The 15,142-nt window shown below is 47.0% G+C and overlaps 1 protein-coding gene across 1 annotated transcript in view; it reads left to right on the plus strand.

The window, feature by feature from the left end:
* The first annotated feature begins 336 nt into the window (after window positions 1–336).
* The window catches only part of R3HDM4 (R3H domain containing 4), a 39,307-nt gene continuing 24,501 nt past the window's right edge, over window positions 337–15,142 (plus strand). The window contains exon 1 of the mRNA XM_075283668.1: window positions 337–645. Coding sequence (XP_075139769.1) covers window positions 596–645 — 50 coding nt within the window. The 5' untranslated portion in view covers window positions 337–595. The remainder of the gene's footprint in view (window positions 646–15,142) is intronic.

The raw sequence follows: 15,142 nt of genomic DNA on the forward strand, positions 1-15,142 counted from the left end.
GGTATTGAGTTCACTAGGTGGTGCTGCCTTGGCTTAGGCCTGGCAGTTCTCTATGGTCTGTGGTGCCCACCAGCTCGTCACAGATAACACAACCTTCAGCAGGACATATCTGGTTGTAGTAGGGTATACCGTACCTCTCCTAAATATAACCACAACCCACCCGGCCCCGAAGCTGAGGCAGCGCCATCTACCGGATGCAATGTGCCAGACTCCGAGATTCTTCTCCGCTGTATTCCAGCACTTACATGGGCAGTGACTGACATAGCAATCCTCCCACACCCGTCTTCTCAGTGACGTGGCCCGGTTACTGAGAAGACGGGTGTGGGGGAGGAGCGCTATGTCAGTGACTGCCCATGTAGGTGCTGGAATGGAGGGATAAGAGAATCCCCAGTAATGGCAGCACTCTGCATAGCCGTAACACGCCCATACGTAAGAGATAGCAGCCAAGTCCCACCCACCTTGCTGAACAAAACATCAAGAACGACTCGTCGCCAATGACGTGGTCGGCTGATCCCGGAGGCGCGGCGAACTTGACGTTACTTCCGCCGAGTAAACAACAGCTGAGAATATACAGCTCGCTATACCGAGGGCGAAAATGGTGACTAACTGCAGCACCGAGGTTGTGGGGGAGACGGAGAGCCCTCGGTGAGTGGCGGGAAACAGTAAGGGACAGCTGGAGGTTGGGCGGGGTGATGGCCGCAGCTGTCATCTTGTGCTGCCTGGGTGTGCAGCCTCTTCTAGCTCCAAGCAGCCCCTGACCTTTATCCTGAGCACTATGGAGTCTTTATAGTGTCTTCCTATCTCTCAGCAGCTATTCCTTCACTTCAGTGAATCCTTATGGCTCAGGTTATTTCTTAGTCCTACAAATTAGAAACTCAACAGGTAATTCCTGTAGTGTACACTGTGCAGGGTCTAGACAATATTATATAGCAATATATTAGCAAATAATTATTAATAAAGACTATAATGATTTATTTAAAGATTCTTCCTATCTGGCAGGGAGTTGACCGTTCGTTTATTACCTATGCCATTGATGTATGTAGTCTCTGGATTTATTTTTTTTTATGTCGATGTTTCTTAGGGCTAGTTCACACGGGGGCAAAGAGGCTGATTTTGACAGCGGATTTCGCTTCAAAATCAGCCCCTTTACAATGGAGCCCTATGTGAACAGCTAGCAGAAAAAGAAGCGACATGACCTTTCGTCGGGTGTTTTCCGCCTGAAGAAAGCAATAGAAGTGAATGGGAGGAGAACTAAGTTACATGTCATATGACTGAATTAAGGGTGGTGGTTGGCAGTAAATGCCATGAGATGGTAGTCAGACTTCATGCTATGACTAAGAGACATTCAGCCTCGAAACGCAAAAGCAGGTGTTCACCACCAACCTAAATACCAATCCTTGCTACGTAATTGTGCCTTTCAGGGTTTTGGGAAAGATTGGTAGCAAAGCACATAATGCAGTAATAGAGACTGCTGAATATTAAATATACCTAAATAGATTACTTGCCTCAAATAATGACAAATCTTGCTGCATTTGCCTTTCAGGGTTCTGGAAATACTGAGTAACATATCAAGTGAAGCTGTAATAGGGAATGCTATGCTATATTTAAATTCCACTCCTTTTCTTCAAAATTGTGCCATACTATGGAAGATTAGCCTTACAAGCCCTCCTCCACCCCTGGTAACATACCAGATAATGCTGTAATATGTAGAATTAGTATCTAGCAGTCCCTAACGAAATCCCCCTTCTAGCTCTGTAATTATTCTTTAACTTGACAGATGTACCTTTCGGGGTCCCAGGAAAGATGGTTATCATACTATTCAGTGCTGAAATACGGACTGCAGAATCAAAATCTACCTACATAAATCCGATAATGGCACTGTAAAGAGGCAAGAAGTGATGTCAGCACACTGCACCGACTGCCTCATTTATATAAGATTATAAAGATGTTCAAATCTACAAACTTGCTATAAACAACACACCTTTGTTATTTATCAATGTACAGAATGGTGGTGGTTGAATATGTTTAGGGAAAATGGTAGACTCTCACTGTGAGCAGCACAACTCCTAAACTTTTAGGCACTCTGTGAGGGCTGACAGCCAAATCCCCCACAAATCTAATTGATGACCAGGGGCATAACTACTGGTGACAGCCGCTAACGCTGCGTTTTTTTTCCTTAATAGGCCGTTACTGGCTGGAGTTACTCCAGCCGGTAATGGGCCCTATTTACTTACCGATCCTGGCAGGGGACGCAACGGGCCCCACAAACACTATCATTATACCCAGGGGGGGGGGGGTGAAGGGGGGTTTCAGACCCCCGAGTATAATGATCGGAGGCCCAGGAGAGGTAAGAGAACATAAAAAACAGTGTTACTTTCCTCTTCGGGCCTACTTATGCCTGCGTCCCGGGTCATGTGACGTCCCGAACGTCATTGAAGATGGCCAACACCACTGAGGAGTGCAGCTAAGCCAGGGAGAGGTAAGTAACAGTGTTTTTTATGTTGGTATCCCCTCTCGGTCTCCGATTATTATACTCTGAGGTCTGAAAAGACTCCAGAGTATAATAATATTTGGTACTATTCCGTTATCGGGCCAGCAGCAGCGCATTTCAGCACCAGCTTTCGGGACAGCAGTTCAGTTCAGCAGCGGGAATTACAATGACATCCGAGGACTGCTGGCCCGATGCTTGTGCCCAGTAGCCAGTACATCAATGACCCCCCCTCCATCTCCTCCTCCTTCCAGTGCTGCCCCCCAGCTCTCCTTACATCTACCCCGTACCCTCTCCCCGCCACATGACTAAGCCGATGCTGGCCCGATGATAGAGGCCGTGCTTGTGTGTAGTAGGCAGTACATCGATCGATGCCCTCATCCTCCTCTTCCTTCCAGTGCTGCCCCCCAGCTCTTCTTACATCTGCCCCGTACCCTCTCCCTGTAATAGGCCTCACCGTAAATCTTGAGCAATGAATGCTACTAGATAGCCGCCGGACGCTGCAGAAAGTTTGTCCCTCCGGCTCGCTGTAGCTCACCGTTCCTATAGTCGGCGTGTTTCTTGTCAGGGCCTGGATTGAGCCCCGGTGTCTTTCCTTTCGGTCTCGGTACTAGCGCTGAGGTGAGGCCTAGTCGTGTGGCGGGGAGAGGGTACGGGGAAGATGTAAGGAGAGCTGGGGGGCAGCACTGGCAGGAGGAGAAGGATGGGGGAGGGGGGTCATCGATGTACTGGTTACTGGGCACAAGCATCGGGCCAGCAGTCCTCGGATGTCATTGTAATTCCCGCTGCTGAACTGCTGTCCCGAAAGCTGCTGCTGAACTGCGCTGCTGCTGGCCCGATAACGGAATAGTACCTAATATTTCATGGGTGTTCACAATGGGGCATAATAGTGGGTGCAGGGGCCACTACGGGGCATAATAGTGGGTGCAGGGGCCACTATGGGGCATAATAGAGCATGAAGGAATGGGGGGGGCATGTCAAAAGTTCACCACGTGCCCCGCCCTTCCTAGATACGCCACTGTTGATGACCATAATGAGCCATCAATATTAGGAACTGGATAACCTCTTTAGACATAATGTTGGAAGCACCAGTTTTGCTAGGTCTCTATATATTTAGCTACAAATTCTTTATTAAAAAAAATAAAAAAAATCCCAATTCTGAAATTAACTGCTGTCTGAAATGTAGTTGGGGTCTCTGTGGTGTGAGAGAAGTGGAATTCGGTGTCTATTCTGTGGCTTTGTCTTACTGATCAAGAAGAGTTCTTAGCAACTGACAATAAGCGCAGCTCCACTGATTCCGGTACAGTTGGAATTTTTTTTCTAGGCCCCACTGTTCTCGAGCAATCAGTGCTGTACTTATGGAGACTCTAAATCTAAAGCTGAATATGACTTTCTCTTTGAAGGAAAGTTGACCTTTGGCTTGTATCTTGATAAGATACTTGAGACCAGCAAACAAGGAGTTCCCTTGTTCCTTCAAGTCCAACAGCAAAGACTACAAAAGGGAAGGAGAATAAAGACAGATTGAGCTATTCCAAAGGTGGAAGTTGCAGAGCACAATAATCTGCAATGACCTGTTATATCAATGTTCCCCCTACGTTTTTGTACCAGGGGCTATCACATTTAGGCCAATTTTTCTGTGACCTGGTAGGGGGTTGGGGCGATTGGGTGGTTCTTAGAAAAATTGGACAAACCCCTTTAACTTTTAAATCAGCCATGTGCACATGCCATTGCATGGGTAGCTTCCTGCTGTTTTAGTCTACAACTGCCATGATGCATTGCAGTTCACTGAGATCTTGTCAATCTCTCCCTCACAATCTCCCCGGTTTACCTAGCTATCCTGCGGACTACTAGCCCTACCTACCTAACTAACTCAGTCTCCCAACCCCCTCCTTACCCCATCTTGCTAACCACTCTTCTTGTCCTGCAGATCGGTGCTGTTGTCTCCTTTTCACCCGTGCCTTTGCAATAGAGTCGTCATATTGCGCATGTGTGAGAGGCCCGCTGCTTGTGTTCACTTTGCTGGGTTTTTTTTTTTCATGCGTGGAGGGAGGGGGACTGTTAGGATTATTAACGACGTCCGTTTTTTTTTTTTTTTTTCAGGGAGTAAATTAGAAGTTAGGCGGGAGAGGGGGGTTAGCTTAGTGTTAAAGCTGTAGTCTGTCGGACAACCCCTTTAACCCAGATGCCAGGTGTTTAAAGATGGCGGCCGTTCGTGTCTACTGTTTTATACAGTAGACACCCGACGCTAATGCCTGCAATCAGTGCCTGCACTGATCATGAGCATTAACAGTTTTGGCGCCTTGGTCAGCGTCACGTTGCTATGACAGCCAGGAGACTTATGAAGGTCCCCCCCCCCCCTATCAGTATGTCTTTGTAGAATGGGAGGAAATCCACGCAAACGCGGGGAGAACATACAAACTCCTTGCAGATGTTGTTCCTGGTGGGATTCGAACCCAGGACTCTAACCACTGAGCCACCATGTTGCCCCGCAATGCATTAGCATTGTAATGCATTGCATTACTGATCAGACCCCTAGGTCTAACAAATGCAAAAAATAAAAATAAATAATAAAATCTAAAAAGTAAAAGTTGAAATCTCTCTTCCCCTAGATCACATATTAAAATACTTAAATTCTGTGAAAAACATACACAATAGGTATATTTGTGTCTGAAAACTCCTGCTCTACAAATCTATAAAAAAAAAAAAATTCCTGTACAGTTAACGCTGTAGCGGGAAAAAAAAAATCAAAAGTGCCAAACTGCCGTTTTTTTGAATAAAAAGTGACCAAAGCAATAGGAATTCCCCAAAATGGTATAACTAAAAAGTACACCTGGTCCAGCAAAAAAAGATGCCCTATTCATCCCCGTACATGGAAGTAACGTGTTTCCCCGAAAGTAGGACACCCCCGAAAGTAAGGCGTGGGGGAAGGGGGGGTTCTGTTGAATTGCCTAATATAAGGCACCCCCCCCCTTCCCCCCGAAAATAAGGCATACCTGGCAGTGGTGGGTGGGGCTAAGCAGAACTTTCGTGGGCGGGGCTTAGCTATCCCCACTTCACTGACACAGCAGCCCTGCTCTGTGCTCCTGTGTGCACAGCAAAGGCGGCTGCTGCCTCTGCTGTTATGTCCACTATCCCTGCTGCTGTTGGATGAGCTCTCCCAGCTCATCCCAGAGGCAGCAGCCGGCATAGGGGGCGTTCACACTACCGTCAGTGTCCGACAGGTAGTGTCCGCTCCTAGTGTCCGTTCAAAATCTCGCACGGACATTAGCAGCAGACACTAGCTGTGTCCGTGACACTTGTCATTCATTTAAATGGCGATCGGGTGCGTTCTTTTGCACTCCGTGCCTGTCCTACACTGTCTGCTTGTAAAGATGTCTGACTTTTCAAGCGGACAGAAAAAACCTACATGTCGGGTTTTTCTGTCCGCTTGAAAAGTCGGACATCTTTACATGCGGACAGTGAAGGAAGGGCACGGAGTGCAAAAGAACGCACCCGATAGCCATGTAAATGAATGACAAGTGTCACGGACACAGCTAGTGTCTGCTGCTAATGTCCGTGCGAGATTTTGAACGGATACTAGGAGCAGACACTGACGGTAGTGTGAACGCCTCCTTACATAAGAGGCAGCAGCCGGCATACAGAAGAAGCAGCAGCCGACTTTGCTGTGCACAGGGAGCACAGAGCATGGCTGCTGTGTCAGTGAAGTGGGGATTGCTAAACCCTGCCCACAAAAGCTCTGCTAAGCCCCACCCCCCACTGCCGGGATGAACAGCAGCACCAGCGCTGCTATGAAGATGGGAAAGGTAAGTATGATACCATCCCCCCCCTCCCCTACACTACCTACATCCGGCAGTCATGCTGACTCTCCACTAAGGAAGTGCTGGCATGACTGCCCGTTGTAATAAGACACCCCCCCCCCCCCCTGAAAATAAGACAGGTCCTATATTTAGGACGACAATTTAATATAAGACACTGTCTTATTTTCGGGGAAACACTGCATAGACCAGCCTGCAAAAGAAAGAGTTTGCAGACTGGCCGGGGAGCCTTGTAAAGGCTCCCAGTTGTCATGCCAACGTGACGTCGGCCCTGGAGCATGCTCCAGGAGCCAGCGATCACCGGCAAAATGGTGGCGCCCATGCGCCGCCGGGAAAATGGCGCCTTTGACTGTGGCGCCGGAGAGGTTAATGCCTCCGATCGGTCCGGGGACCAATCGGAGGCATTAAAGCTGGTTGTCTACTGCTTAAAGCAGTAGACACCCAGCGGCTATGGCGACCGCCCAGCTCCCGGGCGGTCGCCATAGTTACACACCCGACATTCGCCGTACTATTACGGCGGATGTCGGGATGGGGTTAAGACCTCATATGGCTCTGAGCGGAAAAATAAGAACGATATGGGGTTTAGAAGATAGGGGTAGTCAAAAATGAAAATTGAAAAATGCCCGTGACGGGAAGGGGTTAATAAAGAACAGGTAAGACCGCAAAGAGCACCGAAGGAATATTCACTGTGTGTGGAGGGGGGAATACTACCTGTGGGAGGAACTACTAGGGAGACTAATACTTGTAAAGAGGGGTGTACTACTACAGTAATAGTGCCCCTCCCCCCAGTTAATAACGTTACCTGTGTGTGGGGGAACAGTTATTAACTGTAGGGAGAGGGTACTATTACTGTAATAGTCCTCTGTCACAGGTAATAGCCCTGCCCCCACACACAGGGGTAATGTTATTAACTTGGGAGGAGGGCATGAGCAGAACCAGGATGTCATTCATACATGTCACCTGTGATGTAACTGTTCCTTTCCTTAGAATACTGACTGGCCTCAGCGGTCACATGCAGCAAGCACTTCCACCGAAACAAGCCCTGGGTGCTACTGGACAGGACCACAGTGGACTTCTGGGGTCTCTGCCCATTGTCCTGTGGTTCTACTGGTGGCTGATTCGGGTGGAGGTTACATCCTCAGAGTGGATGCTAGCGGGGGAAGTGTCTGTATGCAAAGACCAGAAATGATGTCAGACTCCACTGGAAGTGGAGATGCGGAGGCCAACTATTAGTGAAGGAGCATGATAGGTGAACGTCTGCTGTCACTTCCGGCAGAGGGAGTGGCAGCTACATAGACAGGTTTGTAGTTTAAAAATGGCCGTGGACCCACCCGCAGTACTCCACCTGCTTTAGTTGCCTCCACAACTCCTATCAGAGCTTTAAAGCAACAGCAACTTCAATGGCTTGTACATCATTACATCATTTAAAAGCTACAGCCTTTCTGGAACTGGGTAAGAGGCCTTCCATCATGCCACAAGCATCTGAGCCTCAAAAAAGCACTGATCCAGAAGAAAACCAAAAGATCTTCCACCCTGGTACCGTGCAAGTTCCTGGAACTTTTCTCCTTCTGTATGCTAAGATATCTTCTACATTGATGTTAACTGGTAGAGATGAGCGAACACTAAAATGTTCGAGGTTCGAAATTCGATTCGAACAGCCGCTCACTGTTCGAGTGTTCGAATGGGTTTCGAACCCCATTATAGTCTATGGGGAACATAAACTCGTTAAGGGGGAAACCCAAATTCGTGTCTGGAGGGTCACCAAGTCCACTATGACACCCCAGGAAATGATACCAACACCCTGGAATGACACTGGGACAGCAGGGGAAGCATGTCTGGGGGCATAAAAGTCACTTTATTTCATGGAAATCCCTGTCAGTTTGCGATTTTCGCAAGCTAACTTTTCCCCATAGAAATGCATTGGCCAGTGCTGATTGGCCAGAGTACGGAACTCGACCAATCAGCGCTGGCTCTGCTGGAGGAGGCGGAGTCTAAGATAGCTCCACACCAGTCTCCATTCAGGTCCGACCTTAGACTCCGCCTCCTCCGGCAGAGCCAGCGCTGATTGGCCGAAGGCTGGCCAATGCATTCCTATGCGAATGCAGAGACTTAGCAGTGCTGAGTCAGTTTTGCTCAACTACACATCTGATGCACACTCGGCACTGCTACATCAGATGTAGCAATCTGATGTAGCAGAGCCGAGGGTGCACTAGAACCCCTGTGCAAACTCAGTTCACGCTAATAGAATGCATTGGCCAGCGCTGATTGGCCAATGCATTCTATTAGCCCGATGAAGTAGAGCTGAATGTGTGTGCTAAGCACACACATTCAGCACTGCTTCATCACGCCAATACAATGCATTAGCCAGTGCTGATTGGCCAGAGTACGGAATTCGGCCAATCAGCGCTGGCTCTGCTGGAGGAGGCGGAGTCTAAGGTCGGACCTGAATGGAGACTGGTGTGGAGCGATCTTAGACTCCGCCTCCTCCAGCAGAGCCAGCGCTGATTGGCCGAATTCCGTACTCTGGCCAATCAGCGCTGGCCAATGCATTCTATTAGCCCGATGAAGTAGAGCTGAATGTGTGTGCTTAGCACACACATTCAGCTCTACTTCATCGGGCTAATAGAATGCATTGGCCAATCAGCGCTGGCCAATGCATTCTATTAGCTTGATGAAGCAGAGTGTGCACAAGGGTTCAAGCGCACCCTCGGCTCTGATGTAGCAGAGCCGAGGGTGCACAAGGGTTCAAGTGCACCCTCGGCTCTCCTACATCAGAGCCGAGGGTGCGCTTGAACCCTTGTGCAGCCTCAGCTCTGCTACATCAGAGCCGAGGGTGCGCTTGAACCCTTGTGCAGCCTCAGCTCTGCTACATCAGAGCCGAGGGTGCGCTTGAACCCTTGTGCACACTCTGCTTCATCAAGCTAATAGAATGCATTGGCCAGCACTGATTGGCCAGAGTACGGAATTTGGCCAATCAGCGCTGGCCAATGCATCCCTATGGGAAAAAGTTTATGTCACAAAAATCACAATTACACACCCGATAGAGCCCCAAAAAGTTATTTTTAATAACATTCCCCCCTAAATAAAGGTTATCCCTAGCTATCCCTGCCTGTACAGCTATCCCTGTCTCATAGTCACAAAGTTCACATTCTCATATGACCCGGATTTGAAATCCACTATTCGTCTAAAATGGAGGTCACCTGATTTCGGCAGCCAATGACTTTTTCCAATTTTTTTCAATGCCCCCAGTGTCGTAGTTCCTGTCCCACCTCCCCTGCGCTGTTATTGGTGCAAAAAAGGCGCCAGGGAAGGTGGGAGGGGAATCGAATTTTGGCGCACTTTACCACGCGGTGTTCGATTCGAACATGGCGAACACCCTGATATCCGATCGAACATGTGTTCGATAGAACACTGTTCGCTCATCTCTATTAACTGGCAATTTTCAGATTTTATTTTAGACTAAACTGACCAGAAGGCAGAGCTCCGGCTCTTGCTCTAAATCTAGGAATTGTGGTATCTGTAAAACATCCCTTTCCTCCTCATATTCTAAGTTCCTGTGTTGTTCCTGTTTGGACAAGATAATGAACGGTATTAGACAGATCGTCAAACCCCCTACAGTGGTTGAAACTCTTTGCTACACTACGAACAACCTCCTGAGATAACTCTAGACCTTTTTCTGAGGGCGAACTAAATTCAGATTCTGACTCTTCTCTGATGAACTCTCTGGCAGACACTCTTTTCTCCTAGAAGACACAGACCTCTTGATTACAGCAGTTAGCGTGACAATGGGGTTAGAGGACTCCCAAGAAACCCATTCTGTTTTGAACCTTTTCAAGAGGTTGCCACATAAGAAACAAAGGTATTTCCGGTTTATAATAATGTTAAGTCTCATCAGAAAAGAATGGAAAAAACTGTTACACGCTAGCGATGGATGTATAAAACATTTCTGATAAGTGGCAAAGTTATGTCAGTCAGATAATACATTTTTACTCATTGGCACCCACAGCACAAACTAAATACCTGCACTTCCAGTAGGTCATCAGACTCTCTGACACCAGTAGGGACCGCAGGAAATTCAGAGCTTGCGTTCATAATATATGAGCAATAATGTGGTCGCGTTACACCAATCTGGCCCTAGTTATCACATTAGTTAGTTATAGGGATTATAATTATTCATTAGAGATACAATTTTTATGGTGGGGTAGAAAATTGTATTCTTATGTAGGCTTCTATTTAATTTGCATACACAGGGTTAAACTGGGGACAGATGGATGGGGACAATAACTATGGGGATAGCTAAAGGGGGACATATTATTGTAAGGTGCCACTAGGAAGGCATTATAATTTGTCCATGTTGGGTACTCCTAAGTTGTGGTGATGGGGGCCCACTTGTAAAACCATTGCATTGAACCCACCAGTGTGTTAAAACAGACCTGCTAAGGAGCATACTGAGGAGGAGCAATAATCGGGTATTATACTGTGTGGGAGCACTAATGTCAGTACCCATAATTTAATGTTCCTTAGTGCCACGTTATTGCCCCCTGCACAGTATAATGCCATGTTAGTTGCCCCGCCCCACCACATCATTCCATGTTAGTGCTCCCTACATAGTTTAATGCCACGTTAGTTGCCCCAGATCTAATTCTTATTTCTCTGGTTTAACCCCTTAAAGGGGTTGTCCCATCACAAGGATCCTATCTATAATGTTTGTTAATGTGAATGTAAGACTTTTCCTAAATACATTGCTTCAGCAAAACTGCTTTGTTTGTCCACTATCATACTGTATTCATTTTTTTGGGACACATCCCTTGACTTATCTGGTCATAAGTCAAGTGATGTATCTGCTGCTCTGAGGGGGGAGGGAGGAGGGGCTAAGTGCACGGGAGCGAGCCTGGAGGGTGGGGGGTAGTTTACCCTTTGGGGGGAAGGGGCCGCCAATACAGACCCGGCATCCGCTGTAATAGAGAGGCGGATGCCGGGGAGGGTTAGACGCCAGCACAGATGCCAGCAACATCGCTATGCTTCTGCCCTGCATGAAGCCAGCTGCGGCAGGAGCATAGCGATGTTGCAGGCACCTGTGCCGGCGTCTACACTCCCCGGCATCCGCCTCTATTACAGCAGATGCCGGGTCTGTATTGGCATTGTGAAGGCTAGACTGGTCTCACCATCTATGAGAGTGCACGCAGGGCCAGCGGCATCTCGCCGCTGGATTTGCATATGTAACCCCTCCCACCAATGACGCAACAAAGCAGGAAGACAGAAGATTTTACAGCAACAAAGACTGGTGAGTATGCGACGTGGGAATACCCCTTTAAGGACACAGCCCAAAAGCGCGTTAAGGACCAGGCCTCTTTTTCAAAACTGACATGTCACTTTAAATGGCAATAACTTTGAGACGCTTTAACTTACACAAGTGATTTTGAGATTTTTTTTTTTTTTTTTGTAACACATTATACTTCATGTTAGTGGTAAACACTAATCAATATTTTTGTATTTACTTATAAAAAAAAATAGGAAATTTGATGGAAATTTGGAAAAAATTGCAATTTTCAAAATGTGAAATTCTATTCTTTTCCAGCAGATTAGTCATACCACCCAAATACATGAATAAATATTATCTTCCATATCTCTGTTTTATATTGGCAACATCTTTTGATTGTCTTTTAATTTATTTTAGACATCACAAGGCTTTACAAGTGTAACAGCGAATTTCCAGATTCTCAAGAGAATTCACCAAACTAATTTTTTAGGGACCACTTAAAGGCTTACCGTATATACTCTAGTATAAGCCGACCTGAATATAAGCCGAGGCCCCTAATTTTACCACAAAAAAACTGGGAAAACTTATTGACTTGAGTATAAGCCGAGGATGGAAATGGAGCAGCTACTGGAAAATTTCAAAAGTAGATGCTGGGAAAGGGGAGGGGGTGCTTTGGTTGTCTGTATTCTAGGGAAAGGAGGGATTAAGAACTTTCATTTTTTTAAATCTTTTTTTTTTTTTTTTTTTTTTGCACTATTTTATGGGAGATTCTATACATTGATATTGTGGCTGGTCATAGACCCCACCGCCACCCTCCTATAAAAATAAATAAAATAAAATTTTTTTTTTACTGACTCAGGTATAAGCCGAGGGGGGCTTTTTCAGCACAAAAACTGGGCTGAAAAATTTGGCTTATACTCGAGGGGAAGGGTTGCACTATGTTGCTAATTGGGTGTAAATGTTTTAGATATTTGTGTAAGATGCATAACTTTTAATTTTTGATAAAAAATAGTTTAAAAAATAGTTGTAATAGTTTATACACATAATGTGTATTGAATATGTAAAATCTATAAAAATGTTGAAATGAAAAAAAGTTGTTTTTCACATCAATGTTATGACAAATTAGTAAAATTCCAAAATAATAAAAATTTTAAGCATTCCATCAGTCCTAGATTCTGCGGGACATTCCCATATTCGAGGGTCCTGTCCCGGTCAGCGGGAGCTATGTCCCGGTTTTAACTCATCTGTGTCCGGAGTTAAATACATAGGTGAGTAAAGCAGGAGCTGTCACAGCTCAGCTCCTGCTTTACTGCTGCAATCTGGCTCCTGGATCTGTAGGCGCGATGTGATGATATCACTCACATGGTGCCTACTACTCTGTAAGTCAGACTGTGGAGAGAGCTGCAGGGGAGCGAGGGAACTGTGAATATCAGTGTTGTTTAGTGTTAAAAATTGAGGGGGAACATAATGAAGGGGGCCCATGAAACTGGGGGAAGATGAAGGAGGGGAAGAACGACATGAAACTGGGGCAGAGATGGAGGGGAGACATGAAACTGGGGACAGAGATGGGGGGGGGGGACATGAAACTGGGGACAGAGATGGGGGGGGGGGGACATGAAACTGGGGACAGAGATGGGGGGGGGGGGACATGAAACTGGGGACAGAGATGGAGGGGGGACATGAAACTGGGGGCAGAGATGGAGGGGGGGACATGAAACTGGGGGCAGAGATGGAGGGGGGGACATGAAACTGGGGGCAGAGATGGAGGGGAGGACATGAAACTGGGGGCAGAGATGGAGGGGAGGACATGAAACTGGGGGCAGAGATGGAGGGGAGGGCATGAAACTGGGGGCAGAGATGGAGGGGAGGGCATGAAACTGGGGGCAGAGATGGAGGGGAGGGCATGAAACTGGGGGCAGAGATGGAGGGGAGGGCATGAAACTGGGGGCAGAGATGGAGGGGAGGGCATGAAACTGGGGGCAGAGATGGAGGGGAGGGCATGAAACTGGGGGCAGAGATGGAGGGGAGGGCATGAAACTGGGGGCAGAGATGGAGGGGAGGGCATATAATTTACAGCTCCTCGGCTAGTGTGGCCGCCATCAGAGTAAATTATTGGCCCTATTACATAGCCGAGGAGGAGACACTGGAGAAGACTGCTGGACGGCAGTAGCCCAGGCTCCCCAGAAGAACTATATACATTTATTGCCTAATTAGTCCCCTGATGAAACCCTGAGCGGGTAGAACCGCGTAGGGACAATACATCTTCATATAGGGCAAGAGCAATACTAGCTAAATACCAGCCAAATACGGGCATACATCAGTGATAGCTAAGGAAGAGCACAACTCAGCTCCAATAGCTAGGGCTTAGTGGAAGGTGACGATACTCCACTACAGAAGCTGCAGCTGCCATACATCGGAGTTCACGCTGTGGGGGTTTAGAAACCATGTGACTGCACACTGAGGCAGGGTGTTTGGTTAGGGCTCGTTCACATGTGAGCAAAGGGGAGGTTTTTGACAGCGGATTTCGCATCAAAAACCTCCCCTTTACAATGGTGGTCTATGCAAACTGCCAGGCTTCTTTTCTCCACTAGTGGCGGGCTGCTGCTAGCGGAGAAAAGAAGTGACATGTCCTTTCTTCGGGCGGAAGCCACGCGGCAACACCCTCCTATGTCGGCTCATTCATTTGAGCCGACAGCGGAGGGGAAAACCGCGATGGTCGCAGCAGGCGGTTTTTGACCAGAGAGACGCGGCTCGCCACATCTCTCTCTGTGTCAAAACCCGCACGGGCAGTTCACGTGTGAACTAGCCCTTACACAGAGGGTGGGCAGCTATACTCACTGCAGGGTGGGGTATTGGTAGAGACATCAGTGTTTTTCAGCTGAGCAGCAACTTAACCCTTTACCCTACATATTCCCCTAAAGCCGCAATGTGCATATATACAGGCATAAGCTGAGTATATAGTAGGCAAGAAAACAAACAAGCTGCCTGAACTCATATGCAATAGGGCCAATAATTTACTCTGATAGCAGTTGCTAGGAGAGATATTGTATATCTAGAGGAATATGCCAACTCATTTTATATAGGAGCTGTGCAGGTATGCGCATACCGAAATAAAGTTAAACCCGTTATTTTGGCAAGGTTTCTTTCAAGTGGCTCTCATAGTTCGGTAGTGAACTAATATTACTAACAGCTTGCATCGTCCTTTCACGTACCACATGGGTGATGTGAGATATTTTATCTTAGGACTAATAGGACAATAGAACTACTGGTGCAACAAATAGGAGGATGGAAATATTTGACTAGATAGATCAACCGTGCACCTAAAAAATTCATGTCCAGATACATGTCCATCACGTTTTTTACACTATTTTAAATAGTAAATTATTAAAAGTTATGTTTATGCTCACACAATTTTTTTTTTTTGATACATTATTCTGCTAGTGTACAATAAAAAGATATACAATTTCCCAATATACTTTCTGTATCAATTCCTCCCGGTTTTCTAGATCTCTGCTTGCTGTCATTCATTCAGTTACTTCTAGATCAGGGGTAGGGAACGTACGGCTCTCCAGCTGTTGC

The sequence above is a fragment of the Leptodactylus fuscus genome, chromosome 1 (assembly GCF_031893055.1).
Source record: "Leptodactylus fuscus isolate aLepFus1 chromosome 1, aLepFus1.hap2, whole genome shotgun sequence".
NCBI lineage: Eukaryota > Metazoa > Chordata > Amphibia > Anura > Leptodactylidae > Leptodactylus > Leptodactylus fuscus.